The sequence below is a fragment of the Chenopodium album genome, chromosome 25 (genome assembly GCF_948465745.1).
Source record: "Chenopodium album chromosome 25, dcCheAlbu1.1, whole genome shotgun sequence".
NCBI classification, from domain to species: Eukaryota; Viridiplantae; Streptophyta; class Magnoliopsida; order Caryophyllales; family Amaranthaceae; genus Chenopodium; species Chenopodium album.
In genome coordinates, this window is record NC_137858.1 from 7311783 (window position 1) to 7332523 (window position 20741).

At 35.8% G+C, this 20741-nt stretch overlaps 3 protein-coding genes across 3 annotated transcripts; 2 read left to right on the top strand and 1 right to left on the bottom strand.

Moving 5' to 3' along the window:
* Nucleotides 1-3226: 3226 nt before the first annotated feature.
* Nucleotides 3227-12744, bottom strand: LOC145615144 (uncharacterized). The gene is made up of 2 exons (XM_081670216.1): nt 11900-12744; nt 3227-3503 (listed from the first exon to the last, which is right to left on the bottom strand). The coding sequence occupies exons 1-2, from the start codon at nt 12257-12259 to the stop codon at nt 3339-3341; spliced, it is 525 nt and encodes a 174-aa protein (XP_081526342.1). The 5' UTR covers nt 12260-12744; the 3' UTR covers nt 3227-3338.
* A 2328-nt stretch (nt 12745-15072) lies between these two features.
* LOC145615383 (putative germin-like protein 2-1) lies at nt 15073-16616 on the top strand. Its single transcript, XM_081670460.1, has 2 exons — nt 15073-15257; nt 15846-16616. The coding sequence occupies exons 1-2, from the start codon at nt 15119-15121 to the stop codon at nt 16439-16441; spliced, it is 735 nt and encodes a 244-aa protein (XP_081526586.1). The 5' UTR covers nt 15073-15118; the 3' UTR covers nt 16442-16616.
* Nucleotides 16617-19289: 2673 nt separating this feature from the next.
* LOC145614829 (putative germin-like protein 2-1) lies at nt 19290-20621 on the top strand. The gene is made up of 2 exons (XM_081669889.1): nt 19290-19549; nt 19876-20621. The coding sequence occupies exons 1-2, from the start codon at nt 19378-19380 to the stop codon at nt 20466-20468; spliced, it is 765 nt and encodes a 254-aa protein (XP_081526015.1). The 5' UTR covers nt 19290-19377; the 3' UTR covers nt 20469-20621.
* The last annotated feature ends 120 nt before the right edge of the window (nt 20622-20741 follow it).

Here is a 20741-nt window from a genome sequence, read left to right on the forward strand (position 1 = left end):
AAATTTACATAGGGTTTGTAAAAAAATAGAGAAAGAAAGTAATAAAATGGGTCATTCTTTTTGGGGACAAAGTTTTTATATGGGGAAGCTAATTTTGCACAAATATTGTTGCAAATTAGTGGGTGTTTTAATGCAAATGGGTCATTCTTTTTAGGGACAAAGTTTTGGCCAAATGGGTCGTTCTTTTTGCGACGGAGGGAGTACCTTTTACAAAGTTTGAGACAATTCTTATGAATAGTGTTTAAATAATTAAACCCTTTAAAATATTTATCTACTTATATGCCTTAATTAATGTTAGTTGACTCTTTTATTGAATTCTTAAAATAGTGTGCTGATGATATTTATATCATACCCCTAAATTTTTTTGTTTAAATATTTTCCCTCATTAATGTTACCAACAACTTAAGTGGTGACATAATATTAATCTGAAATAGATAATCGATCAGACATGGCTAGCTATGCGTCTTGAACATGCGCATTAGCCACCCTAGTATTCTAAAAAAAAGTATTGATTAAAAACCTAATTTTTGTACTTGTATTTAGTTCATATATGGCTAAAGGCCATTTAAAGGATTTTTCTTAAATTCTTCAGTAATTTATACAATTGTATTCAGAACAAAAGCTTCTCTTATGAATACTATGCATCATGTTCGAAATTGGTAAAATAATATGCCAAAATTTATAATTTCAATTTTCAAATAGCAATATTATCAAAACACAAATTTAGCTAATAATTCCTTCATTCCTTTTTTTTACCTTCCTACTTTTCGCTTTAATTTGTTTGATCTTTTTATATTTTCCTACTTTTTCTTTGTTAGCTTTTATATGGTAAAGAAATTAAAATTTTCACTTCTACTCATATCACCGTCTTTTCCCCAGTCCCCACTATATATATGGTCCATGTACATAAAACTATATAATAGTACTAATGTTTCTAAACAGCTTTCTCTCTTCCCTACTTAAAAGTACTTTAATTCGATATAAATATTCTAATTTTCGCATTAAATTAATTGGTATAGTAATTTTACAGAAGCGTACCTAATTCCATGAGTATTTGGTTGAATCTCTTTATTGATTATGTGGCTTAAAGCATATACATACACTAGGTTTTTCTCTCTATATTGCTAGAATGTATTTGAGAATATTAATATATGGTATGCGTAATGTGTTACCATACACTAGGGAACATACATAACCCTATACGTTTATTTATATAGCTCTTTTACTAATCCACCCGTCATATTTTTGAAAAGGCTAGATGGCCACAACACATATATATAAGACTGAACCCACACTTTAATTTATATGTAATAACTAATAAGGACGTGTATTAGCTCAATAATAATACTCGTAATAATAATAATAATAATTACTTAATTAATTTGATTGGATCATCACTTTAATTTTAATTTGGGTCAAACTATATGATAGCAAATTAATACGGATTAGAGTACAATTATATACTTGTATTGTAAACGCATAAATTAAAATTGTATATAGATCCATATATTTCTTAGATGTCTATATCAATTCATTAATTAACTCTTGTTTTGTTCTCGGGCAGTAGAATGTGTAATTGTAAGGTAGCTTCTAAATTATTGTCTTTATTTTTTGACAAAACAATTATAAATTACGAGAATTTGTAACTGGCCGAAATGACAACTTGCAACCGGAATTGACATCCATTATAATCAAATCTGATCAGATTTGTACTCTAAATTTGGTTATAATATTACATAATCCCCACATTTAAATAGCTGTAACATTTTCTCCAATAATTGTTGGGTGATTGTCCAACATTATTGAGGAGGGAAAAGAATTTACTTGTTTAATATTGACTTTTGGTATATTATATAGATTAATAAGGCTCTCATTTCACCTTAATTTCGCTGAGCTGAAATTAATTTTGCCGAGTTGAAATTAATTTTACTAAATTGAAATTATTTTTGACATGTTTTTGGCACTTGAATAAGGTAAAAGTGATCACCAAAACCCTCTAAAGAACATGTTTTTAGCACGAAAAATCGAACATATTTATTTAGAACGTTAGATTTAATGGTATGGTGGTGAAATCTTTTTTTTTTTTTTTTTTTTGGATGGCATTTTAAAATTAATTTTTTTGTGGTAATTTTAAAAAGTAGGTTATTTGTGGGTGGTAAAATACAAATCCAATGGTAGTGGTGAGAAGGTTCGTAACATTAACTATTGTGATCAAAAGTTGCTATGTGATGATCGATAGATGGAAAGTCCGAGTTATACACATGTATAGAGAAGGAAATCAAGCGGCGGATTGGTTGACCAACTGCAGCTAGGGGTGAACATGGTCTGGTTTGGTGCGGTTTGAGTCTAAACCAAACCAAACCGCAAAATACGGTTTGGTCAATTTTCCAAACCAAACCAAACCATATTAGTATTGAAACCAAACCAAACCGTAATAATGCGGTTTGGTTTGCGGTTTATGATGAGACGACATTTTTTCCTAAAAAATTGTCAAATATTAATAAATTTATAATAAAGTTTAAATAATTAGCCCAAAGGGATTAAATTTTACTACAAAGTTTTAATAAAAATAACAACCAACTAATCAAGTACTAAGTGCTAACACAATAAGAGCAATATGAGTTATATAACCTATTGAATTTTAAGTATTGATATTTGAGAATAAGTATAGAGTATAGTAGTATACTGACCGTATAGTCTTCTAATGATTTTTCATTTTTTTTTTGTTTTTAAATTTTTTTTATAATATATAATAACTATTTTAATTTAATTAAAAATTATAAAAATATTAAAATGCGGTTTACTGGTCTACGGTTTGGTTTGGTTTGGTTTATAATTTTCGAAAAACCAAACCAAACCGCAAACCATATTTTTCCAAACCGTAAACCAACCAAACTGCTAAAATGCGGTTTGGTCTGGTTTGGTTACGGTCCACACCAAACTGTGTACAGCCCTAACTGCAGCGTCTCTCAAGACACACAACTTAATATCATAAATTAAACTTTGTTCTAGATGAGCTTGGGAAGATCTTGCAAGAGGATGCTAGGGGGGTCTGACTTCCTCGTTTAGTTCCTCCTTAGTTGTTTTTGTTTAAGTAGTGGTAGTTTAGTGTGGTTGTTGCTTGTTATTTTTGCTTTTCTTTTGTTCTGTTTTGCTGATTGTTTTCTTGTCTTTGGAAGCTTTTCCTCATTTGAATCAAAAAAATAAAAATATCCCGATTTTTTTTTTCTTTTGAAAAGTAAGATACATTGAGGAGTTTAGGTACGTCTTCTCGTAAGACCGTGACCCAAGCTGTCAAGGAGCAAAAAATTAAAAAAATTTACTATTTAAAAATGGTTCTATATCTTGATGAGTCGGAGTAGTGTAGCCGAGAGAGGCAACATAGTCTGCTGCCGATTGCCTTCCTGAAAGATGTGTCTTGCATGAAAATTCGTAAAAGAATCCAAAATAGCCTTGCCATCCGCCATAAGAAGCTGAAGTTTCCATGGACAGCTGAAATGAGTCTACAAAATATTAATAACAGTAAGATTATCGCCTTCAATAAGTATATCATAAATATTAAATTCCCTAGAAAGAAGGAGGCCATTTCGAAGGGCAATAGCTTTGGCAAAGAAGGCCAAACAAGAACCTAAATTATAAGTTCGACTGGTAACATGATTCCCCGGGTGATTCTGAATGGCCACACTTGCAGTAGCAGCATTTTGATAGGAAGAACAATCAAAATTAAGTTTACAAAAGCCGAAAGGAGGTGGAGAACATGAGACAATAGGTGGAGGCTAGGGAAAGGAGGAGGTGGCGGTAGAGGTAAAAATATCCCCGATTAATTATTTATAACAATCTTTTTCCTAATCATTCAAAAGAGAAAAAGGTACGTACTATAAACAAAGCTCAACAAGATAATATAATCGAGATATATTATTGGGTAAACATTGAGACAGAGGTAGTACAAGTAAATTTCAAAAATATTGGTTCTCAACCAACCATACTTAAAGTCGTGTTTAATTTAATGTTGCACATTAGGTTAGAAATTTATTGACGTCCTTGAAATGGCTAAGATTTTTGTTTGGATGGTGTTTTCACTCTTACCCACTTAATCATGTCTAAAACGCAAGGCAAGGAGTTCTTGGTTGAGGAGGTCTCTGAGCAATTGAGGACCATCATTTTCTTTATGACTTCGGCCCAATATAAACTTAGTGACTTGATTTTCTTATGTACTTTGTTGTGATTTTATTAGTCGAGACTCGAAAGTAATATCAAAATTATACTCTCTTCGTTTCTTTCGAATTGTCTCAATTGCTTTTTTATTTTTTTTGTACAGTTTTAAATTATACTACTTCATATATATATATATATATATATATATATATATATAGGGGTGAGCAAAAATTCAGGGTACCCTGATATGGAACCGGAACCTGTTCGGAACCGCAGGTTCCAAACCCAGAACCTGTTGATCAGGTTCCGGTTCCGGGTAATAAAATTAGGAACCTGTTGCAACAGGTTCCGGTTCCGGGTAATAAAATTTTGGACCTAGAACCTATAGGGTACCTTGTTAGTACATGTTCCCTATAGGGTACATGAAACCGGAACCTATATGGTATTAAATATTTTAGACAATTAGTGTTGGTTTGTTATATTTGAAGTAGTTTACTAAAGTTGTAAGCTTTTATTGTGAACATCCATTTTTAAAAATATAGAATTGCCACAATTTATCAAGTAACTATTAAGCTTACTTTGAAAGGCAGGGTACCCTGTTTAGGAACCGGAACCTGCAAGTTCCGGTTCTGGTTCCCAATTCTTAGGAACTTGTTGCAACAGGTTCCGGTTCCTATTTTTAGGAACCTGTTGCAATAGGTTCCGGTTCCGGGTACTGATATTTTTACAAGGTACCCTGCTACGCTCACCCCTATATATATATATATATATATATATATATATATATATATATATATATATATATATATACTTTGTTCTCAAAAAAAAATATAGTTGGTACTTTAATATCAATTTCGAGACGAATTTAACAAGATTTCACATGTCAATACTTTTACTTATATTAATTTGGATGGTAAGAGAATTATTAACATAATAATCCCTCCATCCCTAAATTACATTCTTCTTTCTCTCTATTATGTGAGGAATAAATGCTAAAAAGGGGAATGTAAAGGGACGGATGGAGTATTTATTTTGAAATAAAAAGTAATATTTAATTTAAAAATAATTAATAATACTCGTATAATAATGAGTATGGTGTATGTCGTACCACTATGAACATATGGTATCAAAGGTGGTATTGGGCTTAGCACATATGGAGTATTATTTTGCACACATCACTAATAATTAAGATTATTTTAAGTCAATTTTGCTAAAAAGAACAAAGGAGTACATACGTATCATATATATAATCATCATTTTCAATTTGCAGTGCATCAATTTCATACTAATTAAATACAGTCCAATAAATGCCTATAATTACATTTTGTACTCCTATTACAAATTCATAGTCTTATATTCATTTATGGTGATTATTATGTAATAAATACTCCTGCGCCTCCGAACGAAAAGCGCAACACTATGACTTTTTGCCACACTAAGGGCTTGTTCTAATTTACAGAACTGAGCTGAACTAAACTGAACTAATTAAATTGAGCTGAAATAAACTGAAATTAAACTGAAGAGAATAGGTCCTAAATACATATTCCACTACAACCAAGTTATTTATTAAGGCTCTGTTAGATTTAACATTCTTAATTAATTAGGTTTATATAAAAAAAAAAAAACCTGAAATATGACAAAACAAGTCTAGATATATTACATATATATGTTAAGATTGAAATAAGTTGTTATGTTTCAACTAGAGGTCGTATAATTTATAGTTTACGCAAACAATTATCATAATAAGTTGAACCAAACAAACTAATGACAAATGTTTTTACATATGATATTCGAAACACACTTTTTACAATTTTTAATCAATTGCAACATTGTTCATTTTACGATTGTCAATGCATACTTTTTATTTTCAAGTAAGTAAGAACGTCCTACATATGTTAATAATTGATGCAGTTAGTAATGCATAACATATTAACGTTAATCATCATTATTTTCAATGCATCACTAGTAGGGATGGCAACGGGTCGGACTCGGAGCAGATTATACTAAATTCGACTCCGACCCTACAGGAAGTCAGAGGCTAAATCTGACTCCGACTCTGATCCGACTCCAAGATCTGACCTCTGACTCGATCCGACTCGACTCGAGTTTTTTTTATTATTATTATTCAATATACTTTGAGAAATTGGGCAATTTGGGCTTGCAACCCACACCCACTGCCACCATGACCCACACTAAAATCCACAATCCATCGGAGTTGGAGTCGGATAATCCGTCAGAGTCCGACATTTGTCGGAGTCGGATTTTTGTAGGATCTGACTCCGACCCTCCTCCAACTCGGAGTCGGATTATTTTAATGGAGTTGGACTGGGATTACCTTTTTCTCGGACTCGGAGTGGATTTTTTTTTCTTCGGGTCGGGACGGAATAGGGTCGGATCCGGATTGGATTGCCATCCCTGATCACCAGGCCAAAATACCTAATCGAATTAGAGTGTTCATTATTTTTAATACATCACCAAGCCAAAATAGCGTGTTTGCATAGTGCAAAACTAAAGTATGGATTTTTTTTTTTGACAAAAGAACTTACAAACAAACAACAAAGAAACTAAAAACGGAAACAAAGTAAATCACGCCGACGCGCCTTTCCTGCCAAACAGTGAGCTTGAGCAACCATAGACCTTGGAACCTTCTGAATATGACACACAACCAAAGCACCAATAACTTCCAAAATCTCTTGCTGAATCCAACATACAGAAATATCTTTGAGAAACTGAGATCGAAGCAGATCCACCACTGAAGAACAATCAGTAAAAATTTGTAAAGAGGAATACCCACGCCGCCTGGCATGGCGTAAAGCAAACAGACAAGCCATTAGTTCAGCCTGTAACGCAGAATTAGAGTTACAAGCCTGCGCCCCACCCCCGAGTTGAACATCAGAAGCCAGATCCAAGAATACCCATTCAGTACCCGCATTATGACTGGCAGAACTCCAGGCCCCATCAAAAGTAAGGCTGACAGAACAGGCATCCGACGCATTCCCTCGAAGAACTGCAGAAGATATATTACAAGAAAACCCAGGAGGAAATGCAGGCGTAATATTAATATCACATCTGAACGACCTAGCCTCAGAACACCTATCCACCCAACTAGAAGCTAGATCCATAATACAATCAGGGGAAGAAACTGCAGAACGAAATCTCATAGAGTTCCGAGTAAGCCATAGGGCCCATAACAAACTAAAAAAACGATCTAACATCAACCAGTCCTTATCATGAAGAAACTTAGAAAGAACCTCAGGAAACCACTCTTCAAAAGGCTGTTCTGGGGACATATTCAAGGCCGATCCACAAGGCCGGTTCTCCCATAAACTCCGAGTAAAAGGACAATCTCGGAAAAGATGAGAAAAAGTCTCCATATCCTTATGACAAAACCCACATTTGGAATCCACGGGCAAACCCTTCCGAGCAAGCAACGAAGCAGAAGGCAATGCATTATGGATAATCTTCCAAGCAAACATTTTCTACCTTGGAAATAAAGGGGAAGCCCAAAAATGCCTCCACCAACTTGAGTCAAGAACTAAAGGTGATCGGTGATCCCCATTCTCATAACACAAGGAGCACATATACGCAGTCTTCGTGGAGAACATCCCGTCCCTAGTAAATTTCCAATAAACAAAATCATCAATTCTTTCCTTAGGCCGTTCAAGGCCCAAAATAAGGCCAGCAGTACGGGGAGGAAACAACCGATGAATCAAACTCGTTTTCCATGCGTTCGAACGCACATTAATCAAATCAGAAACAAAGGATGGGACACCCATCCTGTTCACAGAATCCTTAAACTGAACGTGAACCCCAGGCACCCAACTATCATCAAGAATACTAATGTTGGTACCAGACCCCACTTTCCACACCAAACCATGATAAAGGGTTTGAAAACCCTGTAACACACTACGACAACCCCAAGACGGTCTGACCGTCTTGGCAGTGCCATGAGAAGCCAGCAAAGACGGATACTTTGCTCGATACACCTTGGAAACAAGCAGTTGAGGATTATGCATAAGTCGCCAAGACTGCTTAGCCAGGAGAGCAGCATTAAAACAACTAAATTTTCGAATACCCAAACCTCCCAGCCCCCGAGGCAAATAAAGAGCAGAACAAGGAGATAACGTTATCCCCTTAGAGGAAGGAGAAGAGCGCCACCAAAAACGAGCTAAGAGATTATCAAGTCGATTACAAACCGTAGAAGGCACTTTAAACACAGAGAGGATATGGTTGAAGGAAGCAACACATATAGAATTGATAATAACCAACTTCGCAGCCGCTGAAAGGTGCAAAGAAGCAAAGGATGAAAGGCGCTGAACAAGTTTATCAACCATAGGCTGGAAAACCTGACACTTCCCCCTGCCCATATCAACAGGCATGCCCAGATAAGTACCTAAGGAGCTCCTAGAATCCATACACAACACAGAAGCCAAATAATCCCTATAATCCAATGGAGTATTAGAACTGAACTTTACAAACGATTTTTGGAGATTAACCATTTGGCCCGAGACAGAACAGAATTTGTTAATGACAGCCATCAAATTGTCGCAAGCAGAAGGCGAAACTCGGAATAAAAGCAAGGCATCATCAGCAAAGAAAAGATGGGAGATAGGTGGGGCCTTACGGGAAATCTGAAGTCCTCGAACTAAACCAGAAGCCTCGGCACGACTAATCATTAAAGAAAAAATCTCCATACAAAGAACAAAAAGATACGGGGAAAGAGGGTCCCCCTGTCTGAGGCCGTAACGAGGAAGTAAAGTCTTTGACGGACAACCATTAACCAAGACCTGGTAGGAAACCGTTGTAACACATTGCTGAATTATATGAACCCAATATGGAGGGAAACCAAAAGCTCGTAAAACTTGCCACAAGAACTCCCAATTAACCCTATCATAAGCCTTATTCATGTCCAACTTAAGCGCCGCTGAACAGAGTTTAGAAGCCGAGGAATTCATATAGGAAAGAAGTTCATGAGCAAGCAGACTGTTGTCCGACATTAACCTACCAGGAACAAAGGCACTCTGAGATCCTGAAATCAAAGAAGGCAAAAATCTCCGAAGGCGATTCGTTAAACATTTAGCAATACATTTATAAAGAACATTGCAGAGACCAATAGGACGGAACTGAGAAGGCTCCTCTGGGTGATCCACCTTAGGCAGTAAAATCAAAAAGGTACGGTTCCATTCCTTAAGAAGATAACCATGGGCAAAAAATAACTGAATGGCCTCCGTCATTGAGGTACCAACCACTGACCAATGGGTCTTAAAGAAGGCTGCAGTATACCCATCCGGGCCTGGAGATTTGTCATCACCAATATGGAACATAGCATCTTTAATTTCCATATCAGAAAAAGGTAACATAAGCTCCTGACAAGCAGAGGAAGACAGACTGGGAAGCTTTAAATCTTCCCAGTCGAGGACCGGAATTTCAGCGGAAGGGGCATGACATTGGTAAAGGTTCGAAAAGTGATCAGTTAACATTAGCGAGATTCCAGCCGGATCTGATACCTAATTACCCAAAACATCTTTCAAGTTGATTATCTTATTGCGTTGTTTACGAGCCTGTACCGAAGCAAACAAAAATCGAGTCGGAGCCTCACCCAATGCATCCCATTTTACCTTGGCTCGTTGTTTCCAATAAAGAAATTCAACTTGGGCTTGATCTAAAACCTCCTTTCTTGTTGAAATAAAACTCATACGATTTGACTCGGTAGTCAAAGGACTAGATAAAGAGCAAATGGAAGTCTCTATCTTCCTCCAGTCAATACCCCGCGATTTCTTATGAGCAACACACCAGGCCAATAACAAACGACGAATAAAATCCAATTGACGAAAAACCGAAAACATCTTAGACCCTTGGGCATTAGCTTGCCAATTGGTACCAATCAGCAAGGAAACTTCCCGAAATAACAAACACCAATTCTCAATCCTATAAGGACGCTTCCTAGTTGAAATAACTGGACTATCACGTAAAATAATCGCCCCATGATCAGAGAATAAAATAGGTTGATGGATAAGCTCAGTCTCAGGAAAAGACTCCAACCATTTCCTAGAGGCATAGGCCTTGTCAAGACGCTCGAAAATCGGGTTATCTAATTGGCCATTAGTCCAAGTATAAGGAGGTCCCGAAAAAGGTACATCTATTAACTCCTCATTTAATTTCCAATCCAAAAAGTCCTGACGACCAGGAATATTAAAAGACCCACCAACTTTGTCTGCCAAGTATTCAACTTGATTAAAGTCTCCTAGTAAAACAACATCGTCAACTGTCCTAAGAATAGCAGAAACCTCATCAAAAACAAAATTACGATAAGAAATGTGAGGCGATCCGTACACAAAAACTACATTCTTTACTACTTGACCAGGAACATGGATTTCACAAAAGATTACATTAGGTGAAACTGAAATAGGAACTACCTTAAGGGGAGCAAACCTAAATACAACTAAACCCCCACTAAGCCCATTAGAATCCATACCACAAAATCCACTAAAAGCTAAAGAGGACAACTTTTGTACAGCAACATTAACAGTAGTAATGGTTTCAACTAAAAACATAATATCAACACCATAAGAGCGGACTAACGAGGCAATATACGGAACCTTAGGGGAGTCCGCTGCTCCAAGACCCCTACAGTTCCAAGCTGCCACATTCATAACAACCGTGGTGGCCCAGACCGGGGAGCCACCGAGCCCTCAGAAATTGAACTTAGAACACTACCCAAATGGTGTTGACTAGACGACCCTCTACGTTTTTTAAAAGCGTTAAGACACTGCAAATAAGGAGAAATACTACCCTCACCACCTAAGTGTACCGTTGAAATATTCTGCACTAAAACAGACTTTGTATAGGGCCAAAATTCCTTAACCCTGAACCTCATTTTATCACAATTCTTAATTAAGTTGAGATTCAAAGATCTTTTGCCCTTTACAAAAGGCGGTGAAGAAGGTTCAACCTCAGTACTTGGTCGTTTCTTAGAACCATGATGCTTAGCCCAGTCCCACATCTTTTCTCCGCTCCTCCGTGGTTTCGGACCAAAAACATGGTAGTCTCTTAAAAGGAGGCTTCGGTTATTTGAAAGGATGTGATCTTTGTGAGGAAAATGACATATTGATACTCCGAGGTTTAATTGTGGAACGGGGTTTTCTAGACGGTGAGTAACTGGATGAGGTTGGTGTATGACTGAGTTTGGTAGGAGGAGAGTTACAATGTATTGTGGGATCAGAGTGCAATTTCCTCTTTTTCGAAGGGGACAAGGATGGAATAGCAAACTTAAGGGGCCTCTTTCTTGATTGGTTACTCTGGGATCGGGGTGGAATAGTGTCCATAAAAATACTCCGAAGATTTACTGTAGTTGTTCTGTATTTTTCGATCCTTTTTAGTCCAATGTTCGAATTGGAGAGATTATGGTCAAGACCCAAAGGCGACTTGCACCAACTATTGTTATCAGCCACCAAAGGAATAGGCTTATGGGAAGATAGCAAACAAGAATTCTTTCTATGACCAGCTCTATTACACCCAGAGCACAATATAAACAAATTCTCATATTTGATATTTATCCATTTACACTTAGAGTTCCGAGGTTCAAGTAGAAGCCTGGTAACAATGGTTCGAAAACATTAATTTGAAGTTTTGCTCTAAGTAAGCAATTGATTGAACCTGGAGGTGGTTTATCGACACAGAGAATATTCCCAGCCAAAGATAGCATCGGTTTAACAATATCAATTTCACATAAGTTCAAAGGTACCTCATCAAGTCGCACCCATATAGCAGCGTCGTTAAAACTGATATCTCTTATCGAGTCACCTGTAGCCCAAGGCTTGAAGACTAAAAGAGCTGCTTGGTACGCAACAGATCCCTGCTCCAACATGGCATCTTTGTCCCGACTATCTTGACATAGAAACAGGAAAACTTTATTGAACCTCTGGACTTTAATATCCCCAAATTTTATCCACTTGTTGGACACCCAATCTTGGATTCGATGCTCTGAAAATTGACGGTAATCTACAAACTTGCCCAGAACTAGATGAAGATGGAAATTGGAGATTTGGGGTTTGGAAGAAAACGGGTTTTGGCTTAAGTTGTCAGAATTTTGAGGTGAAGCCATATCAATTGAAAGAGGAAAAAGTGAAAAAAAAACCGTAATCGAGGGGAAACTAGGGAAATCGAACAGAGCTATGAATTAAAACCAATAAACAAAGAATTTGTGGTGAAGGGAATTCCTTAGAAATTAATAATCATACCAGCTTGAAGAACACAGGAAAGGAACATGAAAGAGTCGACAACTCTGCTGATTGCGAACTGATTGCGCTATAAAGGTTAAATAAATAAGGGAAACAGGGGAAATAAATTGAAACAGGGAAAATACATAGGGATACCTTATAGAGATGAAGGAGTACTGAACATAATAAGACATATAAAGGACAAAGTAGATTTTTAAGCAATTACTAATCCTAACAGTTTGCTTGGTGATTATGGAGGTTGAAGAAGGTGGAAGACGGTGGAGAAGGTAGTGGATAGGCTCTAGATTCCTAGAGAGATAAGCTCTCAATTTAGAGAGAGAAAATTTTGATACTGAGTATTTTAACTAAAGTATGGATATGGGTTCATAGTAGTCCGGTCGTACCCAAACAATAATATTCCAGAAGAAAATGCACCTTAGATCAATCAAACTCCTCACGAGTAAGTGTATAATAGTGCTTACTATTAACAGGCTTGCGCTGCATTTACAAGAGTCCAATTGGGGTTCCACCTCTAAACCAGAGCTCTTTATTTCTTACAAAGTGGATATAACTTTCTAATTTATTCAATGGGACATCCCAACACTAGTACACTACCCTTACTTTTGCGTACGTTTAATACAGGACAATACTTCCACTCACATGTAAATTTATTCATTGATCAAAATTTAAAAGAAACATAATATCGATCCGTAACTCTAGCTTTTCTCTAAAATCTTTATGGCATCCTCACGAGAGTAGCCTACCTTGAGACTTGTTGCTTCATTCCAACCTTTCGAGCATGCTACAATTTTTCAGAGTAAATTACTTTTAACATTGAACGTTGAAAAAGGTCCGAGTCCGATCCCATCTCCGGCGTTGAACGCATCGAGCTTGATCTTGAATTATTGTTAAGCGTACAATAATCATTATTAGGCTAGAAATAATCACTATACCAAAATAAAGACAGCTTGGCCTAGCTTGCTAGTCAACGATGCAATTCAATTTTAGCTAATTACTCGATTAAGAAATCCAAACTTTGAAAATTTTTAAATGTACAACATCTTTATTTTTTTTTTTTGAAAGAATGTACAACATCTATATCTATCTATACTAATATATTAAAAGGCGTCTTGTCAAAATATATATATATTAAAAGGCGTTTCTAAAAACGTTTGCCTCAACTATATATATTGATAAGAAGGGTCGAATCCTTAACCTCTTGAACAAATGTTATTGTTTAACCATCTAGGGAAATAGTCGATTATACTTTAATGTTGCACACTAAATAATTATTATACTATAAAAATATTGAATATACATATTACATACACACTATTAAATGCTCTTAAAAACTTAGCACTTGTACAACTATAGAAGTAGTATTCTAGGGTAATGTCCGGACTACTCACTAGTTTATTAGTTCGTATTATACACTATCAATCATGCAAAACTCTTATTATCACGTTGCTTGTGAAAAAATCTAACACGAAGACTTGGTTGACAACTACTTCCCCGTGTCCTACTGATTGTGCCATAAATAGATTTTTCTTTTTTAATGGAGCAGTAATGTTTAATTGTATATATAGTCAGATTAATACATTGGCATGTGTTTCAATATTGACCATGTAAGTTACTCTAAAATGAAATGAGTATTATTTGATTTTATTTTCTAAAAAATACATATTATGGTTGTAATTTGACCCCTAAATTTTGAGTTCAATTTTTTTTTCTCTCTACTTTCTTTCTTGAAATATCACATAAATGAAACAGCTTGCTTTTTCAGGAAATCAAAGATCTTCTCTCCCAATAAACTGTTGGGGTGTTCATCCCAAGTCCCACATGGAAAGATTAAGGAAGTGAGAAGCTCCTTATATGTAAAAGCACACTCCAAATAATATGAGGCCTTTTAGGAAGGTGTCCAAAAACAAATCCGTGCGGGTTAGTCCAAAGCGAACAATATCATACTAATGTGGAGTGAGTATGCGTGCAACCCGTCAAGGTGGGTGACTCGGGCCCAACAAGTGGTATCAGAGCCGATGGTTCGTCTGGGACAATATGGGCGATATGTGTGCGACGGTTCCCTCAAATGTGTGACCTCGCTATTTTGGGGCCTTGTGTCGAAAGTCCTCCTGATATTGTGGCTCAGGTGGCGTGTCCCGTGATGATAGCGGCGGTGCAAGGTAGTTTTGCTGGAGGCCAGGGGAGGCCATGAGTTGTGAGGTCCTTGGTCTGAGTGGAGGTTTGTTGGGGTGTTCATCCCAAGTCCCACATGGAAAGATTAAGGAAGTGAGAAGCTCTTTATATGTAGAAGCACACTCCAAATAGTATGAGGCCTTTTGAGAAGGTGCCCAAAAACAAATCCATGCGGGCTAAGCTCAAAGCGGACAATATCATACTAATGTGGAGTGGAGTGTGCGTGCGACCCGTCAAGGTGGGTCCGGGCCCAACATAAACCTTATAAATTTGTGCATGGACAATTAAAGATAACGAGTTAGTTAGTGATTGACAAATGTGATTGAAATAACAAGTTACCCTTTCGTCAATTTGTATACGTAAGGAAGACTATAAATGCACGAGTTGATATTTTGTTCACTGCTTGAATGCTTGATCTACGATAGTACTATTGTGCTAGATTTTGGGCTATTAATAGGCCATTTTAGCCACTACCATAATCTCAATTACACAAACTTCTATAATACACAAATCTTTTTTATTGATAAGTAATTTCTTGTTAGCTAAGTTAAATGGAGAAGAAAATTACAATGTATGTTATTGCAACTATATTTACGTTACTTGCAGCATTGAGCTTTACTACTACTAATGCATCTGATCCTGCTCCCCTTCAGGATTTTTGTGTGGGTGTTGACGACCCTAATTTTGCAGGTCTGTTGATCTTACTTCAATTTTCGTACGTTATTTTGATAATCCTTCATTAAATATGTGTTATTGATAGAGTATAAAATTAATTCTATAATATTAACCACCATTTTAACTTTTTGGTTGAAGTTACATGTATGAGATTGAGTTAGCGTGACAAGAACAAACATAAGTGATGAGTATAAAATCAATCACGAGACTTTAATCATTTTAGCAGAGTTGGTCCGCTAATATTTTATGTTATTTAACATATATTTGGACTTTTCCATTTTTCATAAACTCTTTTTAACAATTTTTAATGTTTATTCATAAGGAAAACACCAACAGAAAAAATTGTTTGTTCATTATTCTTAAGTGTATGTAAAATATAAAATGTTGTACAGCACTCAAAAAAAAAAAAAAAAAAAAAAAAAAACATATTATACGCATAATTGGACATTGTGTGGACATGATTAGTTTTCACATAACTCGTTAAAATTAGATGTATGATATATGAAGCAAAATTATAAGATACAACATGATCAAAAGTACTAAGTTTAGTTGACGTCCAAGACTATGTTTTATACTCTATCAGATTTATTTTTCCATTTGCAGTGTTCGTAAATGGGAAGGCTTGCAAGAACCCAAAGAGGGTGACAATCAACGATTTCGTGTACAAAGGTTTTAACAAAACTTCGGTTATTGAAAACCCTCAAGGAGCAGAAGCTACACTAGTTAACGTTGATCGATTTCCAGGACTTAACACACTGGGTGTAGCCATAGCTCGTGTAGACTTCGCACCCTTTGGCTTAAACACCCCTCATATACACCCCCGTTCCTCAGAGGCATTCGCGGTCATTAAGGGAACTCTCTATGCCGGTTTTGTGACCACCGAGTACAAGCTCTATGAGACTTTATTGAATGAGGGTGACATAATCGCGTTCCCTCAAGGTCTTATCCATTTTCAACTCAATCTTCGTAACACAACAGCTTTTGCTATCGCGGCTTTTGGTAGCCAAAACCCGGGAAGAGTTAATGTTGCTAATGGTGTTTTTGGTACAACACCTAAAATTTTGGATGATGTTCTTACTAAGGCTTTTCAAGTGAATAGACCGGTGATTGAGCAACTTAGGTCGCAATTTTCGAGTGGTGAGCACGTATCAATCGACACCGCAAGATCAATGGTACTTGAGATGTTATCTCAAATCTAAGCTAAGCTAAGGTTTGAAGGAATTAAGGAATACTATGTCACATTGCTGGTAAATTTATGTGAGTTGTACGAGGGTATATGTATTGGTTTGAATAACCGACTACTATGATGTTATGCTTTAATTTATGTTTCTTGTATGTGATTATGTACTATGTATTGTGTTTAAGGATGGAATAAATAAAGGACTATTACAATAATGTCATGCATTCACCGTTTTGTTTTAATTGACATATTTCTTTAGACAAATAAATGCAGGATTGCAAATGTCAACTCTCTAATTGTATTAATATTTGAAAAAATTATTTTAAAACAATTACAAATAGATGTATAAAAATGTTAATTAAGACGAATCTATCAAGAACCTCATCACGCTATTACTTAAAATTTATATTGTTATAAAAAAGACAGAGTTGTATTTAAAATGTGCGCAACAAAGTCAATGAATAAATAATTGGCGAGAAAATAATATATAGATAGCGAAGATAAACAAAAAATACATAAGAATTTACGTAGTTTGGTCAACTAGACCTACTTCACAGCTGGGGTATTTATAACCTACCCTGTAATATATATATATGTTTATCAATGAAGCACTAGCCAATTATTTTTCAAAAAACGGATGAAAAAGGGTTTCGAAACCTTGTTTTGCATGTAATAATACAATAATACTACCTCTGCTTTATCAATTATGTCCTTATTTATTTAATTTTTTTTTTCATTATATAATGTTCTAGTTTTAATATAACTATTATTATTTTATTTTATTTTGAAGGAAAGCAAGTCCTTTTTTTACTTGCTTACACCCATTATCTCACAATATTTACATCTTTAATTATTCTTTATTTTATAAATTAAAATACTTCGTCCACTCTCTTTAAATTGCAGCGCGCATGAAGCAGATGCATATGATACAATATAATGTAGGAGTAGAGAGATAAAAAGAAAGACCTGTGATGAGTAGCGCGCGATATGTCACGTGCTGACTAATCCCCCCTAGTCTTTTGCACGCGTGCCCACTAACTTCCTTCCCAAAGGTTGCTAGTCAAGGCTTAACCCTGAGTATTGCTCCTAGCAAGTAAGTCAACGAAAGCTTAAGTAAGTGAGAAAGTAAGTAAGCACAAGAGAGAATAAGTTTAAGAGAACTTGTATTGCTTGAGAATGAGTGTTTACAAAATGCTTGGATGGTTTGCAAATGAAGGGGAAGGTCCCCATTTATAGGCCTCCCAAGTACCTAGAATGTTCTACTCTAGAAAATTCTAACCTCCTCAAATAGAGGGTCCTAGAACAAGGTTATTCTAGAGACTTCTATACAATTCTAAGTTACATATCTTATGTATTATACTCTAGGTCAACAAGAATGTACAAGAGCAACCTAAAAAGTTCTAGAAGCTTCCGGACGCATCCCAAGACTCCTAGCACATTCTGGAATGTTCCGGATCTCTCCTCGAAAATCCGGTTGCACCATTGTGTTTCTTGGGTCAAAAAACGGTGGACCACCAAGTTTGGTTTCATTTGGTCTCCCATATGACTCATTATTGTGTTACTGACAATGCGGTGTTCACTACAATTTCAATAGGGGTGCTAAATAAAGCTCAATAGGGGGAAGGTGCTCACTAGCACCCATAGGCATCTGGCGCATCTCCCTTGGCCCAAGTTGTTGCATGCTACCCATACGACCGCATTGACGCTGTCAAGGGTGTGGGACATGAGTCGTGACAGATAGCTAGCATAATTGGCCAAATTAAGTAATTTTGCAATTAATCTGTAACTTTACAAATTACTATACATTGCAATCAAATTAAAACGGATAAAGTATACTACGTATATAGTTATATTAGAGCCAACTATTAAGCAATGAAGCCTAATGCAACTGCATAAGGCCTAAAATTTGGTTAGGACCCCGAAACGATATTATTCGTACGATGTTCAAGTCATCACTTTAATTTGTCCTTATTTTTTTCCTTTTTCTTTTATCTTTTATCTTTTTATTTTGACATGATTACTTTTATTTGTCATGGAAAAAATTAGTGCGAGTAGGAAAAATTGAAAAATAGTGGCAGGAAAATGGATTAACACTGCGTTATTCAAAATCGGTCCTTTTCGTTTTTTCCTAAAACCATCAATGTGTCCCCATTACATTACCTTATAATAATGTCTACTGAATTTTATTTTGTTACCCATTATCAAATGATGCATGATTATTTACATGTACGTTGTACTTCTCGTATCAATTTCTAATTTTCTATATACCATTCTCAATTACAGTTTATGTCTAGTTAATTACTTATTTATAAGGGTCTATTCACATTTACTGAACTGAGCTGAACTGATTGGAGCTGAGCTGAGGTGAACTGAACTGAACTAAACTGAACAAAGCTGAAATGAATATTTTATGAAAGAGGGAAATTAGGAGCTAAACTGAACTGATTGGAGCTTAACTGAACTGAACTGATTAGAGCTGAACTGAACTGAAATTAAGTAAATGTGAACAGGCCCTAACTTACTCGTATTTAAAGATTTACATTTAATTAGGTCATATTTACAGAGCATTTTGTCCCATAAGAATAACTTCGGACCATCTATATATAAATCCGTGAATGGGTCAGATCCATTCAATTATTTTGATTGAAGGAATACAGGGCCTAGTAAACTAGTAATGCTTTGTGATTTATGTGGTGATGACATGACGACGACATGATTATAAAAACGATTTTTAAATTGAGATACTATTCATAAATATTGAACACAATTCAATTGCTAAGGGTCCCCATATGTTCATCCAATAGAAAATGTATGGTTCTTGATTAATATGACTTACCTTTTTTTTTTTTGCTATATATAGGCAAGTTATCACCTACATAATAAGTAAAAAAAGAAAAACATTCTCAAAAAAGGGGTGTATTTTATCTACTAAAATCTTTACTAGTTTAGTCATCTATGGAGAAGTTTAATAGAGGAGCTGGCTATGGTTATGCAATCAATTGGGCCATTGTAGCTTTGTCCATAGTCTTTGCAATGAGCTTTGCTACTCAATTTTACGTAGCTAATGCCTCCGATCCTTCTCCGCTTCAAGATTTTTGTGTCGAGGCTCGTGACTTTAATTCTGGAGGTATAACGCTCCTTTCCCTAGTTAATTTATTTTTGTGTTGTATAACATGGAACATGAATAATGCTGTGCTTTCACTGTACCACACAAAATTTAAACTATTCCAAAAATTTAAGGATTTCGTGATATGAAAAAGATGTTAGGGGGTCACGTTGTCACATAATGTACAGTAAATAATTAAGCACTCGTTTGGATTGATCATAGATTCATATCACTTTGTTCTCTACTTAATAAGCTCACATAAATAATTACATTATTCTAATATCTTACTAATTGATCTTAATCTATGTGATTTAATTAAATTTTGATTAATCTTCTACTCCGTACAGTCTTTGTGAACGGGAAGTACTGTAAGAACGAGGACGAGGTTACAACGAACGATTTCGTGTACAAAGGGTTTGACAAACCCGGAGACACAAACAACATTCTAGCAGCAAAGGCCACACTGATCGATATCAACAAATTCGCAGCCGTTAACACACTAGGGGTGTCCATTGCTCGAGTAGATTTCGGACCATATGGTCTAAACACTCCTCATTTTCACCCTCTAGGCTCGGAGATATTCACCGTGCTAGAGGGCACCCTATATGCTGGTTTCGTGACCACCAAAAATAAACTTTATGACACGGTACTTAAAAAAGGTGACATAATTGTTTTTCCACAAGGTTTGTTACATTTTCAACTAAATCTTGATGAGACCGACGCTTTTGCAATTGCAACATTTGGTAGTCAAAATCCCGGACGTATCAATATTGCTGACGCTGTGTTTGGAACACCTATCTTAGATGATGTGCTTACTAAGGCCTTTCAAGTAAATGAGAAGGCGACCGAACAACTTCGAGCTCAATTTTTGACTAACAATGCCTCCGATGATAATCCCCGGAAATCGGTTTTAAGGTTGTTGTCTCAACTTTCTAAATAATGCTAGTTCAATTCATTGTTAAGCGTGATGGTATGTTTGGATAAAATTAGTGGATGATCAAGTTATATGATATTCACTAATTAGAGTTTAAAACAGTGATTTAATGTTTGAGATTGTATTCTACAAGATTTTAAGGTCAATTTCTATTGGTTATGTGTATGAGTGTATGACTGTATGAGTGCATAGTATCATTGGTTTGTTGTTACATCACTATATTGTTGCAAAGAATCAATAGAATCCAATTGAAAATAATATGTCACATAAAAAACAATG